Source organism: Haliotis rubra, unplaced genomic scaffold, assembly GCF_003918875.1.
Source record: "Haliotis rubra isolate DU_JTF1 unplaced genomic scaffold, ASM391887v1 Scf592, whole genome shotgun sequence".
Taxonomy (NCBI): domain Eukaryota; kingdom Metazoa; phylum Mollusca; class Gastropoda; order Lepetellida; family Haliotidae; genus Haliotis; species Haliotis rubra.
In genome coordinates, this window is record NW_025767293.1 from 29806 (window position 1) to 49658 (window position 19853).

General features: G+C 39.4%; 1 protein-coding gene across 1 annotated transcript in view; it reads right to left on the reverse strand.

Moving 5' to 3' along the window:
• Positions 1–1607: 1607 nt before the first annotated feature.
• LOC124255110 (multiple epidermal growth factor-like domains protein 11) overlaps positions 1608–19853 on the reverse strand; it is a 28035-nt gene continuing 9789 nt past the window's right edge. The window contains exons 4-6 of the mRNA XM_046688955.1: positions 4199–4333; positions 2819–2974; positions 1608–1684 (exon numbers count right to left, since the gene is read on the reverse strand). Of these exons, the coding sequence (XP_046544911.1) occupies positions 1608–1684; positions 2819–2974; positions 4199–4333 (368 nt within the window). The remainder of the gene's footprint in view (positions 1685–2818; positions 2975–4198; positions 4334–19853) is intronic.

Genomic DNA, 19853 nt, shown 5'->3' on the forward strand with positions numbered 1-19853 from the left:
GCCCTGTCCACCCAGCTTTACAAGTACAGTTCCCGGTGTCAGGCTCACAAGTCTCCTGCTTACAACCTGTTCCACACTGTACACAGTTTCCTCTGTCCGTGTAATAGCCGGTCATGCATTCTGGAACGGACGGAGAATACAGCATACACATGTGGCTTGACTTAACATAATGTTGCTGGACATGAAACACGAACAGGCTGGTTTTAAAGATCAAATATACCTGAAACTGTCATGAATCCCGAATGTCACATGAATACATATATCCATAAATTGCATGTTGCTGAGTCATCAATACGACTACGGTGGGTGGTGACCATGAAGCGTTGGTGCATTCAAAATACACATGCTTTTGACACACATAGATCTATTGGCACAGACCTATTTTTCTACGGGTTGTTGTACGGCTGATATGGTAGGAGTTGTTGAGTTGAGTTGAGCTTTACGTTACGTCGGCATTATTCCAGCCATATAGTGACAAGATCAGGTCTGCATTCATAAACATCCCCAAGTGCAAAGTCCAAATGAGTTTTGTTCAAAACATATATTCATTACATCACTATTTGCAAAGAGAAAATGTCATAGCACCAAACTCAAAAGCTAACAATTCGTCATTCACATTACATAGTTACAATTTATGATACAGATCAACTTTCCTCAGGAAGTTAACAATGAAATGCCCGCTCACGTGGCAAAAATAGATTTTTCAGATTTATCGCATCATGATATGGCATGAGGGAGTGAGTGAAGTTAGTTTTACGCCGTACTCAGCAATATTCCAGCTATATGGCGGCGGTCTGTAAATAATGAGTCTGTGATATGGTATGAAGTGGTATTGTGACGTGGTCGCCTAGGCTCGTAGAATAGGTAATTTTAGAATGAATCGATCACTATCAATTTCGTTGAATGTTTTTCTTCAATGTGATTATGTGTGATTGGGACACTGTTAGAAAAATGAACGTCGACTTGTAATGGCGCTTCTAACTGCTTCTTGCTCTTTGTAGACACGATGAAATAATGAAACTTCAAAACAGACACCATGACTAATGGTAAAATTACACAAAATATGAAAAAATTAGAACTTTTCTCCATAAGTGTATCGGTAGTCGATGAAAGAAGAAATTACAATAATGAATGCTATAATAAAGCTACTGTCGGCTAATAAATAACAACACTCCTGGTATGACGTGGCTCTTATTATTCGGTAACATGACGTGAAGCGACAACAGTTGAGCACAGATTGTGTGAGCTGGAAAACACGCGAACAACAAACAAATGATAGTTCAAAGGCTGTTCTTACCAAGGTTCTAACTAGAAGGGTACCCTAATACCCAATTAACATATGAAATATAGTTCTCATTAATGAAATTAAACATTTCCGTTAATCATAATGAACTTTCACCGGTTTACCTAAAGGTGACACAAAACCCCGTATATAAATTAGTCTTTATAGCCACACATATCTCCTCAAAATAATGAATTGCCTGTGGTAAAACAGGAGACAAATGTGCCGAATGCCATTCTGTCTGGATACATTTATAGAGAACTTCAAAGAAAATATGCTATATCGAACTCCCAAAATCCCTTAAATCCTGTATCTGAGAAGGCAGTCAGTTGACCGATGACCGGACGGGGCGGTAGTGTGACAGGAGATCCCGATCCTTGATGAAGAAGGAAGAATCCAGATCTGACCATAGATAGTTGCAGCTTGTTGGCTATCCATGGCAGCATGTTCAACGTGCCAGTTCTCTCAAGATTACCCTGAACTCTACCCAGCGTCGACACATCATCTGAGGGTGGTTAAGCGACTCCTAACGAGGAGAAGGAGATGGCAACTCACAGAAAGAGAGCTTGAATGTTAACGAGTAGTGGGCTGTTGAACATTCTCCAGAGCGAAATCCAACAAGGGAAGGACGATTGAGTGTCTTAGAAGACTGGAGTTTTTGTTCGTATGTTGTTTAGCGCCGCACGTATAAATATTCCAGCTGTATGGTGGCAATTGGGATATGATGACAAAGTTTCAAGCCTAAACCTTAGTCAACTCTTCCGTTACTGAAGAACTCGGATCTTCCCTGGGCCTTGGGAGGCTGGAAGGACTGTAGACGGACAAAAGGAGGAGGAATGAATGGCCGAGAATACGTAGCAACAACGAGTATTTAGTTCGGCTGATCTTTGGAGACACGAGGCGTCAAAACAAGCGTCGTAAGTTGTCGCTAAGGTACGAGTCGGAAGGAGCGTTAAGTAAATCGTCGAGCCTTCATTGCAGATCGCCCTGAACTCTTCGGATTTATGTTTAGAGTCGCTGTCCTTTGTCCTCCTGGATGCAACTTTCCTAATCACGGCAACAGTATCGTCCACTAAATGCTGGCATGATGAACATCGCGCATTCCAACTGCATATACCGATACTGTCCATAGATGATGAGTGAGGATCGAATGATGAAACAGTTTACTTGCAGTTTGAGAGAACTTTCCACTTCTTGGGCAATGCGTCGTACGTGTCCATGCTTTGAACATTAATTATCCCAGGAGGTGATCTTCCTGGTCCGACAAGAAAGATCTGTTTGGTGTACTGTCTTTATAATGGCTACCACTTGACGTAACATTCTAGTGGACAAATCTTCCCATTTAACATAATCATGACAAACATAAATAACGCCAATAGAAACATTGTCATTTGGATAATCATACACTATACTCAACTGATACAGCCGTCTGAAAATACGAAAACGGTCTCCACAAAAGGGTTGGTTACACAAATGTCTACATGCAATGGTTATCTTATCAGAAATACTGTATCAGTTGTAACTGTGATTACTTACTTTCACACCTGTAATAAGACCCGAGCGCCCAGCCAGGTTTACAGTAACCTTGTCTACTTTGCGAGCACCTTCCGGTTTCCTGATCACACGGAGATGAAACACATCCAGGGGAACATGTCGAAGCACAGTTGGCACCATAGTAGCCGCCAAGACACTCTGTGTTAACAAACAGAAGATACTCTTTAGGACACAGACTAAAGATATTGATTTTGGTACATAGGTTGTCTACCGACTGATCTAAAACAATAGTCTGAACATAAAACAACCCAACTTCTTATTTTATCGAATTGGCCTAAAGTCTCGTCTCAGTTGTAACTGTGATTAGTTACTGTCACACCTGTAGGAAAACGAGTGCGTCCGACCATGTTTACAGTATGCCTGTCCACTTCGTACACACTTTTCGGATCACACGAACATAAAACACACATGTCGAAGAACAATTGGCACCATAGTAGCCGATAGGACACTCTGTGCCTATTTGAAATACATTATGTCACCAATAGTGCAAGAATATGATTAATACTACTCAGTCAAAACATCTGACAGGGATCTTATTTTTCTGGCAACACGATTGGCGCCCATATGGGTCATCTGGGTCTGGACCCTTGTTTTATATCGGCAAATCATGAGTCAGAAAGCCAAATTTTATTCCCGACAACTCCAATTCAGTGCATTAGAATCAATTACTCAATTGTAGAACGATGGAGCTGCATCCGGGTCTCCCCCGTGACGATCAGAGTTAAACTACAAGGGGACCCTAATATGCGTAAAGGAAGATACATTTAAGGTAAAGTTTTAATAAAAATAATCTTTTCCGATAATAGTAATCAACATACACAGGTTTTACCTGAAGGTGGCACGAAAACCCTTATAGAAATTGATCCTATTAGGCAAACACACATTCGAGAAATGATGAAATGTCTGTGGTAAACAGGGAGACAGATATACTGAAAACATCGCACTGTTTATGATTTATAGCATAATTCAAACTCTGAACACAACCGTCTGGCTACATGTCCAACGGCACAAGAAAGGCAGGACAAGCATTTAGCATAAAATACACGAACACAACATGTTTATGGTAAACTCTCTGTGGTTGGTTGGTTGTTTAACGCTGCACCCAGCAATAGTCCAGCTATATGCCGGCGGTATGTAAATAATCGAGTCTGCACAAGACAGGCCAGTGATAAACAACATACAACTGATTGTATATACTGATGGTACATATATTAATACACGCACAGACGCCCATAAAAAACACATGCATGCGCGTACGCACACAGACACACACAGAACCCCTGTGCATTGGCTGTTAAAATCAGACCTCACACAAGATGATAGAATATAAGACAACAGTGATGTATAATGGCTAAAACGCACGTGTGGCACATCTGGGTCCTGTCCACCCAGCTTTACACGTACAGTTCCCGGTGTCACGTTCACAAGTTCCCGGCTTACAACCTGTTCCACACTGTACACAGTTTCCTCTGTCCGTGTAATAGCCGGTCATGCATTCTGGAACGGGCGGAGAATACAGCATTCACATGTGGCTTGACTTAACATAATGTTGCTGGACACAAACACGAACAGGCTGGTTTTAAAGATCAAATATACCTGAAACTGTCATGAATCCCAAATGTCACATGAATACATATATCCATAAATTGCATGTTGCTGAGTCATCAATACGACCACGGTGGGTGATGACCACGAAGTGTTGGTGCATCCAAAATACACATGCTTTTGACACGCATAGATCTATTGGCACAGACCTATTTTTCTACGGGTTGTTGTACGGCTGATATGGTAGGAGTTGTTGAGTTGAGTTGGGCTTTACGTCACATTATTCCAGCCATATAGTGACGAGATCAAGTCTACATTCATAAACATCCCAAGTGCAAAGTCCAAATGTTTTTTTTTCAAAACATATGTATTCATTACATCTCTATTTACAAAGAGAAAATGTCATAGCCATGATATGGTAAGAAGTGATATTGTGACGCGGGCGCTTAGGCTCGGAGAGTAGGTAATTTTACAACGTATCGATCACTGTCAATTTCGTTGAATGTTTGTTTGTTTGATTGTTAGTTGTTGTTGTGTTGTTGTTTTTTGTTTTGTTTTTTGTTGTTTGGGGGTGGGGATGGGGGTGGTTACGTGTGATTGGTACACTGTTGAAAAAATGAACGGCGAACTTGTTGCTCTTTGTAGGCACTTCGAATTAATAACACTACAAAACAGACATTATTGTTTGGGTTCTCTCAAAGGGTTTTGACATTTTTATATAACAATTATTGAGAAAAGAGTTGTCACTGATAAAACATTATTATAAAATATTAATGTACGACATTCTCAAACATGTGTGGTAGTTTAGGATATTTTGGGTAAGGTTTTAGTTGTATTTGGGGTTGGGTTTACCTAACATGGGTTATTAGTGTGTTCTCGGCTATGCTGGTATGCATAGCCACAACACACCCGGCAGGTAGGTGTGGTCTGCCTGGCATGTGCAGCACATGCACTGCCTGCCTCTAGCCCTATAAAGTGAGTAGCTTCACAGTACTCTTTGTCTTTAGCACACTGTTTCACCAGAGGTGAGGACATTTACTTCGGGGGCTTGAGTGCTGGTAATCCAGACCAAGTAGATAGGCTTTTGGGGGTTATTATTTTTACATTCATTGACTTTTACATAGGAAATTAATAAATTTATCTTTTTGGGAAATCAGAGCCATGTGACGTTAGGGTTTGGGGTTAGGTTAAGTTGTTAGGTTAGGTTGTTACGTATAGATTAGGTTAGGTTGTTAATCTAGGTTAGGTTGTAAGTTTAGGTTAGGTTCAGGGGGTGAGAATTTCACTGTATTAAGTTTTTGTAAATAAATATATTGAGTTCCTCTTTTCTATTCGTTATGTTTTTACCAGCAATGAGGCCTGACACATAGAGCCTACCTGAAGTTGGCTACTTTACCATCACCACATTAAAAACAGTACACAACGCAAGGTCCTAAACCCTACAATAACCAACTTCAACTGTCACTGGGCAGAGAAGCCTATTACACATGTATCAAATACGATATCAGTTTCCGAATACCCCATATCTGTGGTTGAGCCACCAGAACAAACGTTGACACAATAGAATCCCTTTACTAAACTGAGGGCAGGGGCCATTACTGCTGTAGCAGTATGTAAGTATTATTCAAAGTGGATCGAATATTTCACATCAACGGGAAGAGTTCCAGACGTAACATACTTTTGAGAATAATAGCACACCATGCAGTTCAAATCCTTAAATAAGACCAACACATCATCTACACACATATGGTACATTGGTACAGTTAGTTTGATGTCTATCTCTATGAAAAGTACAATCCATCTGGTCGTATGAGGAGACGAAATACGTTTGTCAGTGAATTTCCAAGCTTGATATTCAAGATGAGCAATTAAACAGCAGTTAGGGAGTACTGGTGACATTATGAATGTCGACCAAACGTACTCCTGTCATGAAACGGTGGCATGTAAACAACCAAAAAACAGTCAAGACACGGTAGGTGGTGAGGGACATTCCATATCATGGATAGTGCCATTAGCATACATTTAAGTGGAAAATTTGGGACAATACCGATTGTTGTACCTAGTTATTAAACTGCATATAATACCTCCCTAACAAGGAGTTCAATATATATAATAGTGTCTGGAAAACCACAGTGTCATCAGGTTTTTTTGTAGCAATGCCATGTTAGCTCGTGTCTCGTCTTTCGATATGAAAAAGTTGCAATTGTAAATCTGTAAATATTGATAGAGAGGACAGAGAGTGTGGATCATCTCGGCGTCGTTGTACACGGATGACCTCTAAAGTCTACGATGTAGTCACCAAAGACCACTGTACTCAAACACCTTAGTAAACTACTGCAAGAGGAAAATGACCCACCCAATGTAAGAATAAAATCATGTTAATTCAAGATAACTATGCATCTTTGGATCCCGCAAATGCATGCGCTACTGCAATCGAAACAGACTCAGTAGCAGAAAGGATTAAATGAATAACAGGAAACCCATTCTGAAAGTCGTATGCAGATGTAGCAATTTCCGGTCCTCAATGAGAAGTGGCGAAGAATTGTAGCACACAGGACGCAGGTTGTAGATGTCCCCATCGATAGGAGTTGATGTGACAGTGGAAGCAAACCAATAAACGTGGGAGAACTTTAGAGAAAATATGCCATCTGGAACTCTCAAAGTTCCTTAAACCCTGCATCTGGAAGTTGCCCGATGACCGGAAGGGGCAGTAGTGTGACAGTAGATCCCGATTCTTGATAAAGAAGGAAGAATCCATTTCTAACAATCATCCATGGCAGCATGTTCAATGTGTCAGTACTCTCAAGGTTACCCTCCAGACTACCCGGGCTCGACACATCTTCTGAGGGAGGTTTAAGCGACTCCAAGTGAAATCGAGGAGAAGGAGATGGCATAAAACTGAACGAAGGCGATGTTGAACGTTGACGTATAGTAGAAAGATTGGGTCGTTGAACATTCTTCAGAGCGATGAACGTGGCTTGAAACATCTGGAAATGCAACTAGCGGATGATAATTGAGTGTCTTGTATACGATGATCTTAGAACACTGGAGTTTTTTATTGTATGTTGTCTAACGCCACACTCAGAAATATTCCAGCGATATGATGACATGTGTCAAGCCTACACTACAGATCCCGTTAGTTACCTCTTACAACAAGCATGCGTTGCGGAGGAACTCTTCCCTTGACCTTCGGAGGCTGAAAGTACTGTGGACGGACAAAGGAGGAGGAATGAATGGCCGAAAATGCATAGCAACAACGAGATCGTCTAACAACGACCACTCTCGTCTGCACAGCTTGTATTTGGTCCGGCTGATCCTTGGAGACACGATGGGTCAAAACAAGCGTCGTAAGTTCTCGCTAAGGTACGAGTCAGAAGAAACGTTCATTGTTGATTGCTTCCAAATCTTATGTTTAAAGTCTCTGTCTTTTGTCCTCCTGAATTCAGCTTTCCTGTACACGACAACATTATCGTCCGATGAATGCTGGCATGGTGAACATCACGCATCCAACTGCATATTCAGATACACTCCATAAATGATGAGTGAGGATCGAATGATGAAAGTATTTTCTGTGAGTTTGGATTAATGGGATTAGCCTAAAATGGCGACTCAGTTTTAACTGTGATTAGTTACTGTCACACCTGTAAGAAAACGAGTGCGTCCGGCCATGTTTACAATATGTATGCCCACTTCGTACACTCTTTCCCGATCACACGAACATAAAACACACATGTCGAAGCACAATTGTCACCATAGTAGCCGTCGGAACACTCTGTGTCAACAACAGGATGGATATACTCCAGGACACAGATGGAAGATTTTGTTTTTAGTAAATAGGATGTTCGCTGACATCATAACAACTACAGTCAAATCCCGATGAGTCGAATCGCTGGGGACCAAGTAATAAATTCGACTTATCAATGTATTCGAGAGGGCAGAAAAAAAGATGATCCAGTCCTAATTCCGCCGCCTAAGCATTTGTTTATCTAATGATTTCCATATCACTAATAGGGGCACCTTATCAGTTCCAGTCTGATTAGCACAGACAGTGATTTCCGTAAAATCACTAATCTGCCTTTTGAACTCACCCGTCAATGGCGGAAAGGTGTGAGCCGCGCCGGTTTGTTACTTGGATCAGTTTGCAATCAACTTCTCATCGACTGACTTCGGCTTATGTATACAAGATTGCTGTTGTTTGAATCTCATGGGACCAAATTTCCTTCTCGAGTCATCGTGTGTATTTATGAGACGAATTCGTGTAACCGGTATTCAAATGATGACAACTATAACAGGGAATGGTCGGGACCGACAGGTACTTCTAGTTATGCATAATATTCGAGACACCGACATTCGACTCATCGGGATTTGACTGTATTTGAAATACACAATATGCCACAACAGCCACTAACAATCTGAGTTACTAATTTAAACTTCCAATTATAAAATATTTATCTATTTACAAATCATTTAGCAAGTCTACTTTCTTTAAAAATGCAATAATTAAATGATCCTTCATGGTTCGTAATTTGAAATAGTTATCCCTTGTGATGGAATATTCAACACAGTCAAGCAGGACATGCTTGACCGTGATTCTTTCATCACAAGGGATACAAAACGGGGTATCTTCGCCTTTCAATAAATATTCGTGAGTATATCTAGTATGGCCAATGCGACATCGTCAAATCTGGACTGACAACCCAAGTAGGTGTAACCGATATAGGGTTTTATTGCATGTAATTTATTGATACCTACCTGTGTGTCACACTTCTTTTGCATCAGATCACGGATGTAAGTTCTAATGCTAGCTTTGTAATCAAGCTCATTATATAATTCAATAATTTCTAATAAAAGTGGATGTTTATAAGAAAGATTTTTAACAGCCTGAAGACACGAAAGAGAATCGGAAAAGATTATGTATTGTTTATATTTACGGCGTTTATTAATATATTTAAGAGCTGTTAATATGGCGTTAGCTTCTGCTGTGACAATAGAGTTTTTATATGGTAGTCGAGAAGATATTGTTCTGGATCCAATGACAGTGGCACATGCCACCGCGCAACCATCATTGGACCAATCTGTAAATAAGGATTTGTATGTATTATATTTATTTTTTAATTGATTATATTCTTGTTTATATTGTAATTCATTAGTTTCAGATTTCTTAAACTTTGTCAGAGTTAGGGCAACTTCGGGCCTCACCAATTGCCAAGGAGAAGAAAGAAGACAGGAAGGAGATATATTTTCCAGCTCAATGCTGGCAGCAAAAAATAAATGGTTTAATTCTTAGCCAAAGAGGCGAAACAAGAGAAGACTTTTAGTTGTATAAATCCTCATAAAGAGGATTGAAAACACAATTAAATACAGGATTAGACTCGTTAGAATAGAGTTTTGTTATATACTGTAATTATAATTTAATACGACGTTGGTTAAGGGATGGCCCATCAGCCTCAACATAGAGACTATCAATAGGAGAGGTTCTAAAGGACCCAAGAGAAAGTCTTAGGCCTTGGTGGTGGACAGAATCAAGCAATCTTAGGTTGCTTTTGCAGGCTCCACCATAGACGATGGAGCCATAATCAAGTTTCGAGCGGACCAATGATCGATATAGGTGGGAGAGGGCAGCATGACAATAGTGCAAGAATATGATTAATACTACTCAGTCGAAACATCTGACTGGGACATTATGTTGCTGATAACGCGATTGGTCCTTACATAGGTCATGTTGGACTGGACCATTGTTTTGTATGGACTAATTGAGAATCATAAAAACGACGATTCGAATCCTCCCGGAGCGGAGAATTATTTACTCAATGGTGAAACTAAGGAACAGTGTACTTCTTTCATAATATCACGAAAGGTACAAGCATTGTTTGCAACAATACTGAGATTGTGATCATGGTTTTATGCCACTTTTAGCACTATTCAAGCAATATTACGGCCGGGGATTAAAAAAAATGGGCTTTACACATCGGGGGAATATCGAACCTGACTCTTCCGTGTGACGACAAAAGTTCTAACTACAAAGGTACCCCACTCCCCATTAAAACAATAAACATCTGAGATGTTTCTTATTAATGAAATAATTATTTCCGGTAATTGTAATCAACTTACACCGCTTTTATCTAAAGGTGACGCTAAACACGTATATCTATGGTCGTAATAGGCACACGCGTTTCCTCGAAAGGAGGAAATGAATGTGGTAAACTGGGAGAGAAATGTGCCGGAAACCTTCTCCCTGCTAATGATTCTCAGCATCATTTCTACCCCGAACGCAACAAATCTATGATATTTTCATTGTAGTAATTATACTGTCCAACGAGTACTATACTCAACTCCAAACTGCTGCACAGCAGAAAGAAGGGACACAACCAAACCATAGAATACCAGAAATAAGTTCAAATAACCAGAATGCTTATGGCAAAATGTCTTTGAATAACTAACGGAATACATTCCATTCCCGGATTTTGTAAATACATGCAGCCTACGCTGAAGCCGACTCAATGTGGTGGGTGCATCACTGAGAATTTGAACAGGTGTTAGCCAAAATGTTCTGCCCTACCGTGGGTATTCAGGATTTGCATTAACGAGTATGTGTTCGTTGCCTGTCCCTACACAGCAGTGCTCCTGCCATGTTGTGACATGTAAACCAACAAACAGTCAAGACATGTTAGGGGGCAGATTGGCATTTCTAAGCATGAATGGTGCCATCAGAATACATGTAGGTGTAAATCTATTGCTGTACCTCGTTATTAAACTGCATATAACCCCATATCTAATTTTGAATTAACTTCAACATATATCACAGATGAGGTTTTGTTTTTGATATCCCTGACCAATGCCCCAAAATATATCACCTCTTGGGCTTCGTCTTTCCATATCAAACGGGTGCAATTGTAAATGAGGAAATATTGATAAGAGTATCTTAATCCGCTACTTTGGGATTTCGTTTGGGATTGTGTACGCGAGGGCAAGAGAAATGTTAGAAGGCATAAGGTCATACCCGAAAGGAAAATTTCACATGATATACTATTCTTTGAAACAGTTTCTGGACAAAATTTACATTTTATCCTCACAGGTGTAGCGTGGCGTAGTAACGACACACACTTGAGTGAGTGAGTTTTTCAATATTATAAAAAAACACCTTTGTCAGCATATTAACTAGCATGAATTAAATCGGGCTATAGACCACTAGTGACCAAAGACCATGTTCCTGGAGATTAAGAGTGCTTTTGCATCCTACATGTTTTCCCGGAGGATTTACGATTTACGGATCACTTTGACCACTAATGGTTGTATGCGAGGCTAATCAATATTAAAAATATAACTATAATGGAGTTATTGAAACGCTAGTCGATGTTATATACTTCCAATAATGTGGACTCTCGTGCCACTGTCAGGGGAACAATACTTTTACACTACTTTAACCCCCTGAGTGGCACTGACATCAATAATCTCAGTTGGGGATAACAACACACTAACTTTAAAACAGTTCAAATATTCAAAAAATATCAAATAATTTTATTTCTCTCAAAATACAGGAATTAAAAGTGGATTGATATTCATAAAAGATCCTTTAAAGAAGATGGTTAATAATAAGTATCACTTGTGAGAGAGAAATCAATACAGTTTCTGTCATCACAAGGGACACAACATGGATCTTCACCTTTTAATAAATATTCATGTGTAAAACGCGTATGGGCAATTCAACATCGTCGCATTACTACTTCGTCATGTCTTGAATAACATCCCAAGTAGGTATAACCTAAAGTTTGTTTCATTTTATGAAGCTTGTTTATGCCTATTTGGGCTTTCCACTTTGGTTGCATTAACTGTCTGATGTATTCTTTGATGTATGTTAAATTTTAGATCGGAATGAGGTATCCGTAATTGTGAGACATCTTCTCGTGTGTTACCTGCAATGCCAAGAGAAGACGATGTCAAACCGGACAGTAGAGAGCTTATTATATACTTCTAAAATAGCAAGTATGAAGGGGTGTTGTGGAGTTAAAAACTTAAGTACTTGAAGGCAGGAAAGAGGGTCAGAGAAGATGATAAATTGTTATATCTAGTTTCGTGCTGAACGTATTCCAGGGCTATTTGACTTGGCTCCAGCAGTGAAAATAGAACTGTTATCAGGAATCCTGGAAGATATGATTTTAGATCCAATGACAGGAATCGAACCCGGGTTATCGTCGTAACGAGCGAACGCTGTAACCACTAGGCTACCCAACCGCCCCTCTTACAAACAGTCTACTGAATACATTCTACACGCTCCAAGACAGGGCCTCAGTCCGTGGTGGTGTATACTATTTATTAAAAATTACTTTTGGAATCGCTGTCGTATACAATTGAGCCGTAATTGGGTTTCGATCGAATTAGGGATCTGTATAAATTTACAAGGGTTGTCTGATCCTCTCCCCATTTAGAATTAGTTACAACTTTTAGGGGATTAAGAACTTTCAAGTTGTTTAGCAGTTGTTTTGCTATTGTGTGCATAGTCATCTTCAAACAGTGAACCATCAACTGAGTCGTTCACTACTGTAGAGAGACTGGTAATTTTAATGCTGCATAATGTGACAGACTGGATGCTGCCTTGTGGAACACCCTGATACTGATTATAATGGTCAGACAGGCTTGATCCAACACGCATTGAGGCACAAGACCTCTCAATCCAAAATCATAAAGATCTTTTAAAATGTCCTGCTTCCACGTTGTATCATAAGCTTTTTCTAAATCGTAAAAAATATATGCAGCATGCTGTTTACTTACGATGGGTTATTTTAACGATTCTAGACGCACAAGGTGATCAATGGTACCAGACTATTCGATTATTCGTCATACGCTCCATAGTTTTACAGACCTAGCTAGTGAGAGATATTGGACGGCAATTGGATAGATCTGTATTCGTATATGGCTGAAATGATGTTAGTGGGCTGGTTTGATTTGATCCATGTCAAATTAGCATGAACAGAAAATGATGTGCAGAATGAGCAACAAATGCAGAAATGGTTTTATTGAGTTTTGAGATTGAATTTAAAAATTTGAGTTCCTTTGCCTCATGAAACGAGTTTTTTTTCATGTAATAACTTTAGTATTTAACTTTAGTATTATTGCCACAGGACATAACCTTGATGAAGCTACATGCTGACTTTTGCAATTTGCACATTTGATTTCTGCTGAGCAATCTGCGTCCCCATGTCCCTCTCCACAACGGTGACAAACAGCAGATCGATTGCAAGACTTGGATCCATGTCCAAATTTTTTACCCTTGAAACATTGGAGTGGATTGGGGACATACATCTCCACTCCGATGTAGACATACCAGCTTATATTCATTTAGGTAAGGCTGACAGTAAAAAGGTAATCAGATCGGTATTTGACGTGATGACATCAACGTGTCGTGTCTTCATTGTAAAACGCTTGACTGTCACTCCCTTTTTTAGTTCGTTTGAATTATCTTCCTAAGCTATGTCGGACAGGCAACGGGCTCTGTCACGAACAATCCTTCGGCAAGAATATCCATATCGCCAAGACCAATGAAACATATTTAATATTCAGATATTTCATATGCATATAATTCATGGACATGGCTTGGCATGACCAGCCGGTCGATAGAACCGGGCCCATTCTACCACCCGTCTAGATGAAGTCAGGGTCAAAGTGGTGTGCTGGGCGTAGACACGTAGACACCCTTCGGCTGGCTCAGAGGCTCTGTGTAGAAAATCTGGTTGCAATGGAAGGCTATTATATACTACAAACAAAAATTTTGGGAACACCCTGAAATGTGATAGTCATATATAAACTGATACGTGATGAGGTCATTTATACTCTAAGGTAAATGCAACTTTTTGTGTGCTTAATAGGCACTTTAAACGACATGTTGGAACATGCAGTGAAGCAACTGATTCAATATCCCCCCCCCCCCCAAAAAAAAGAAGAAAATGAGTGACACCCCTGCAAATCAATGACGCCGCCGCACCCCGAAGTCACTATGCTGTCAATCCCATTCAGTGACCCAACGTTTGTAACTTTTGATCACATTTCAACGTAACATATTCCCTCATGTGTATTCCAATATTTGAATATATTGCAATGTGAAAACTTTATAATTCTAGGGAAAAGAGTTCCGCATAAACAAATAAGTGCGCAAGGTACAAGGATACACCCCCCAAGAAAAAAACCTCAAAATAAAACAAACAAACAAAAAACAACAAGAAAACAAAAACAAAAACAAAACAAAACAAAACAAAACACAAAAAAACCACAAAATACAACAGAATAAAAGACCACACACACACACACACACACATACATACAAAACACACACACAATTTGATCCAGAAGGATGACATAACACTATAGCATAAATAGACATAAAGCTTATACTAGTTCCCCTGTAATTAATGTAAGAGTAAATATCCTTAAGGAACTATGTTAATATGTTACAGCACATTATATGAAATCGGATTATTATTGTAATAAACCCCTAACATGTAGACTTGGAATTCGAATCTGGATCTTGTTTCATAAAAAAAAAGAATCTGAATCCTGAGTGTTTAAAAAAGAAAGTAAGTAAAACAAGTGATGATTAAACCCAGCTCAGCACAGCCAAAATCATGGCGTGAGACATGACTAACACCGGTTCCATATTACGACCCCACTCTATGACCACGCCACAGTTTAACAGGAATATTCCATAGTGGCTTAAAATTCATATATATTTCAACCTCATCGTGACTAGAACATGTTATGCATTGATATTAAACATGAAAACATGTCGACAATGGACAGAAGAAAAAGTAGATTATTACAGACTGTTTAAAAGGTAGTCTTACAAATAGTATGACCATTAGAAGACCGTGCAATGAACAGACAGGCAATTAATCGCCAGCAACCAACTAGAAAACGGAGTCGATAGCACGTTAAGTACGCACAGAGGTATTAGCATGTCACCGACGTGAACTATGTGAACTAGTCCAGGAAATTGAACAAAACCCCTTTTCATTGTCATAGGACGCCCACCTAAAGCAGAGTCGACTATAGCATTCCAACCACCTATAAGCATTTATTTGCCTGTTGAAACAATTATGGGAACAAATGTACAAGTAAGTAAAGGCGATATTGCACGACTTGACAATTGAAACGTATAAGTCACACATTCTAGTGGAAAGAGTTTTGACAGTTGTGTCGCACATTTATCGTGAGATAAAGTGCAGTCTAACATTCTGTTTTGAATGTTTTTAAAAGATCATGCACATGAACGCAAATGTTTTAGTTATAAGAACGATGTTGATTATGTGTAGTCTTCCCGGGCGATCGTTTGGTGATCCACATTTTGACTATTATTGAAACAAGAGCATCGTTCTTGTTACAGGAGTTGATAAATGAGGAACACATGGGTGTAAATATTGCTGATATTTGTGCACTGTACATATATACAGTCTAGGTATTTCACTATTGTTTGATCATGATGGAATTCAGTTATATATTTACTATTGATAACTTAATGCCAAATACGGGTGGACCCATTTGTAAAATATTGTCAATTCCAGTTTTCATGACGCTGTGAGCATTGTTCCTTCAACAGATCATACATACTTCCTGTATTTCAGCGATTTCCTGTCCAGACAGCTTTACATCTGCAGCAAAATTCGGTTTTACAGTTTGCACGGACACAATCATCACCACCCTGTGTACACGTTTCAACATCCACATAGTAACCTGCCTTTCATGAAGTTAACAGAAACCAAACAGAAGATGCAACCTCAAATCGAGGAGTGCTGCTCTTCTGGTCATGAAACAGAGTCGAAGGCACTATGCTGTCAAACTCGTGATGAACACTTGCCATGTGGCTTTTTCCCATGCTTGAAATTTGAAAACCGTGTTACAAGAAATATGGTGCCATGTGACTTTTTACCATGCTTGAAATTTGAAAACCGTGTTACAAGAAATATGGTGCACAAGGGAGTAGATTACCTCACCAAACGCCTTGATAGCCAGAAAGGTGATTTACACTACAGCATAAATGTAAAGCTTATTATAGTTCACCTGTAACCTTTATTGAATATATATTCTAAACCCTTTGAATGCCGATCAAGATGTAGTATATTAAAAATCCTTGACTTATGTGATACCTATATAATATAGTTTTTCTGAGTGAGTTAATATTTAGCGTCACATCGGCAATATTTCAGCCATGTCCTGACGAGAATAATTTAATTTACATCAATATTAAAATCAATAAATGTAGAACGTAAAAACCTGTCACCGAAGGACAGTAAAAAAGCTAGAGCATCACAGATATAAATTTAAAACTAGTACGCTATCGTAAAATTCAATCACTATAGACGATACAATATAAAAACGGGCTATAGATCACCAACAACTGAAGGTAGATCACCACACCAGGGTCCATGGGGACTTACAGTACTTTTGCTATCTGCATGGACCCTAGCTGGATTTACACCATCCCTTCAGCCGCTGGCGACTGTGCTGAGTTTCAGCCATCATTAAAAACAACAAATATTCTACAATTAAAAGTTTGGTAGAGCTTAAATGACCTTGAGGTTTTGGGACTTACGTACACTCTCAGGAGGACAATAATTTTACGCTACTTCAGCCCCCTTTGAGGGTTCAGTCACTAACAATCGCAGTTGCTAATTCACACTATCATGTTAAAAATACCAATTATTTATTTACAAAACATATTCAAAGTTTATCTAATAATTCTATTTCCTGTAAAAATCCAAGTATTAAATGATAATTAACTCTGATTGTAAATAAGATCCTTCACTGTTTTTACATCGAAATATTTATCCCTTGTGATGGCAAAATCAATACAGTCAAGCAGGACATGCTTGACCGTGATTCTCTCATCACAAGGGATACCAAACGGAGGATCTTCGCCTTTCAATAAATTTTCGTGAGTATATCAAGTATGGCCAATGCGACATCGTTGCATAATGACCCTCTCAAATCGGGACTGAAAACCCAAGTAAGTGTAACCGATATAGGGTTTTATTGCATGTAATTTATTGATACCTACCTGGGCGTCCCACTTCTGTTGCATCACGGATATAAGATCTAATGGCAGCTTTGTAATCGGAGTATGGAATGAGAAGTGGTGTCAATGATTTGTTGAGTGCATCGGCCATCATGTTACCAGGGATTCCAACATGGCTGGGTAACCAACAAAAGACAATGTCGCACTGGCCTGTAGCAAGATCATTATATAATTCAATAATTTCGATTAAAAGTGGATGTCTACACGAAACATTTTTTATACCCTGAAGACAAGAAAGAGTCTGAAAATATTAAATATTGTTCGTATTAAGGGTGTTTTTTTTAATATATCTTAAGGCTGTTAATATGGCGTTTGCTTCTGCTGTACAAATAGAGCTGTTATCCGGGAAACGAGAAGATTTTGTTCTGGATCCAATGACAGTGGCACAAGAAGCCACCGCGCCACCATCCTTGGACCCATTGTAAATAAGGATTTATATGTACTATATTTACTTTTTATTTGATTATATTCTTGTCTATACTGTAATTCATTAGTTTCTGATTTTTTAAAAGTGGTTAATGTTAGGTCAACTTGTGGCCTAACCAATTGCCAAGGAGGAGAAGAAAGAAGACAGGAAGGAGATATATGTTCTAGTACAATTCCGGCAGTAGAAAGGAATGGTTTAATTCTGAACCCAAGAGGCGGAACAAGAGAGGATTTCTTGTTGTATAAATCCTCATAGATGGGATTGAAGACACAGTTATATGCAGGTTTAGATGCGTTAGAGTATAGTTTTGTAGTGTATTGTAAAGATAATTTTATACGGCGTTGTTTAAGAGATGGCTCATCTGCCACGACGTAAAGACTGTCAACAGGGGAAGTTTTAAAAGATCCAAGACAAAGTCTTAGACCTTGGTATTGGATTGAATCTAACAGTTTAAGGTTGCTTTTACAGGCTCCACCATACCACACTTCAGGAAGTGCATAGCCGTGATTCCATGTTGTATTTTTTGTCTGAGCAATGTTTTATGTGTAGCCATCTTTGTATCGCCAGCTTACTAGTGCGTTTCAGAAATCCAAAACTACCAAAAGGCACCAGTTCACCACTAGACCTATCCATGTGTCATATTTGGTGAAGAAACATTGTACAGTTTAAAGTTTTGCTCCGGAAAAGAGCACTCCCACCAAATTCAGTCGAAATCAAAGTTGTTGCCATGGAAACGCAAAAGATATCTTATTCAGAATTCCAAAACTACCAAAAGGCACCAGAAACCACCAGACCTATCTATGTGCCATGTTTGGTGAAGAAATAGTGAACGTTTTTAAAGCTCTCCTCTGGAAACTAGCACTACTACCAATTTCAGTCGAAGTCAAACGTTTTGCCATGGAAACGCAAAACATATTTTATTAAGAAATCCAAAACTACCAAAAAGCACCAGTTTTTTTGTAATTACAAAATGCAGTGATAAAACTCCAGCTCAGCACAGCAAAAATCATGTGCATGAGCGCTTGTACTAGTTATGACTATTACCGGTTCCATATTACGACCCTACTCTAATACCATGCCACCGTTTAATAGAAATATTAGACTCAGACAAGGTGCTGACTCTGAGATGGCCAGTCCTTGTTCCATGGTTAGTGCCCTGAAACAACCATAGGGGCGTGTCTCGCTTAGAAATAGCGTTAGAAAGACATATCTATAGGTGTATAGACCCAACCAGATTACTAATGTAGTGATCGGTGCTTCCTCATTCGTATGTCGGGTAACATTGGCCTGGCCATCCGATGCTGCTCGTATGTTTCCGGGTGTGAACGTGGCACGTTATCAACTTACCCGCCAAATCTGACAGGTGACAGATGACAGATCGACAATGGACACGGACGAGAACAGACGTACTTAGCTGACCCCTAAAGTTTGATCTCCCCACTCATCGACGCTTACGAGGCGCCTTTTCCTTTCACTAGGCTTTCACAACAATGGCGCTGTTCACATGAGCAGGATTAAGCCTATTTGTGAAATTTGTGACAAGATAAATATGTCACACGACAATAGGAAAGGACTGATAAATGGGCCTCGTGATGTCCTTAGAGCAAAACTCGCTGTATGGAGTGTTTTAAGCTTTTTCATTGGCAAATAGAGTGAAAGCCCAATGCTCTTTAGTTTTCTATTTACACTTTTCGGCCGTAAACAAATCATCGCAATGTAAAAAAACATAGTAATATGAAAGGGTGTTGATGTATCCACTATCCATGTCACCCGGTGAAAGCTGCATGCCTCGCACCCGGCGTATGACGTGTAAATTTCATGGTGTTGATTGCAGTGTTGCGATGTACCTAGCTGTCAATCACTGTCGCTTGATGCATGGCAACGATGTAGCAACGTTCACATGGCTTTGTGTGTTTTGTATTTAATCAAATTTCTGTCAGCATATTTATATGTTTTGTGTTACCAGTATATATCCATTTCTA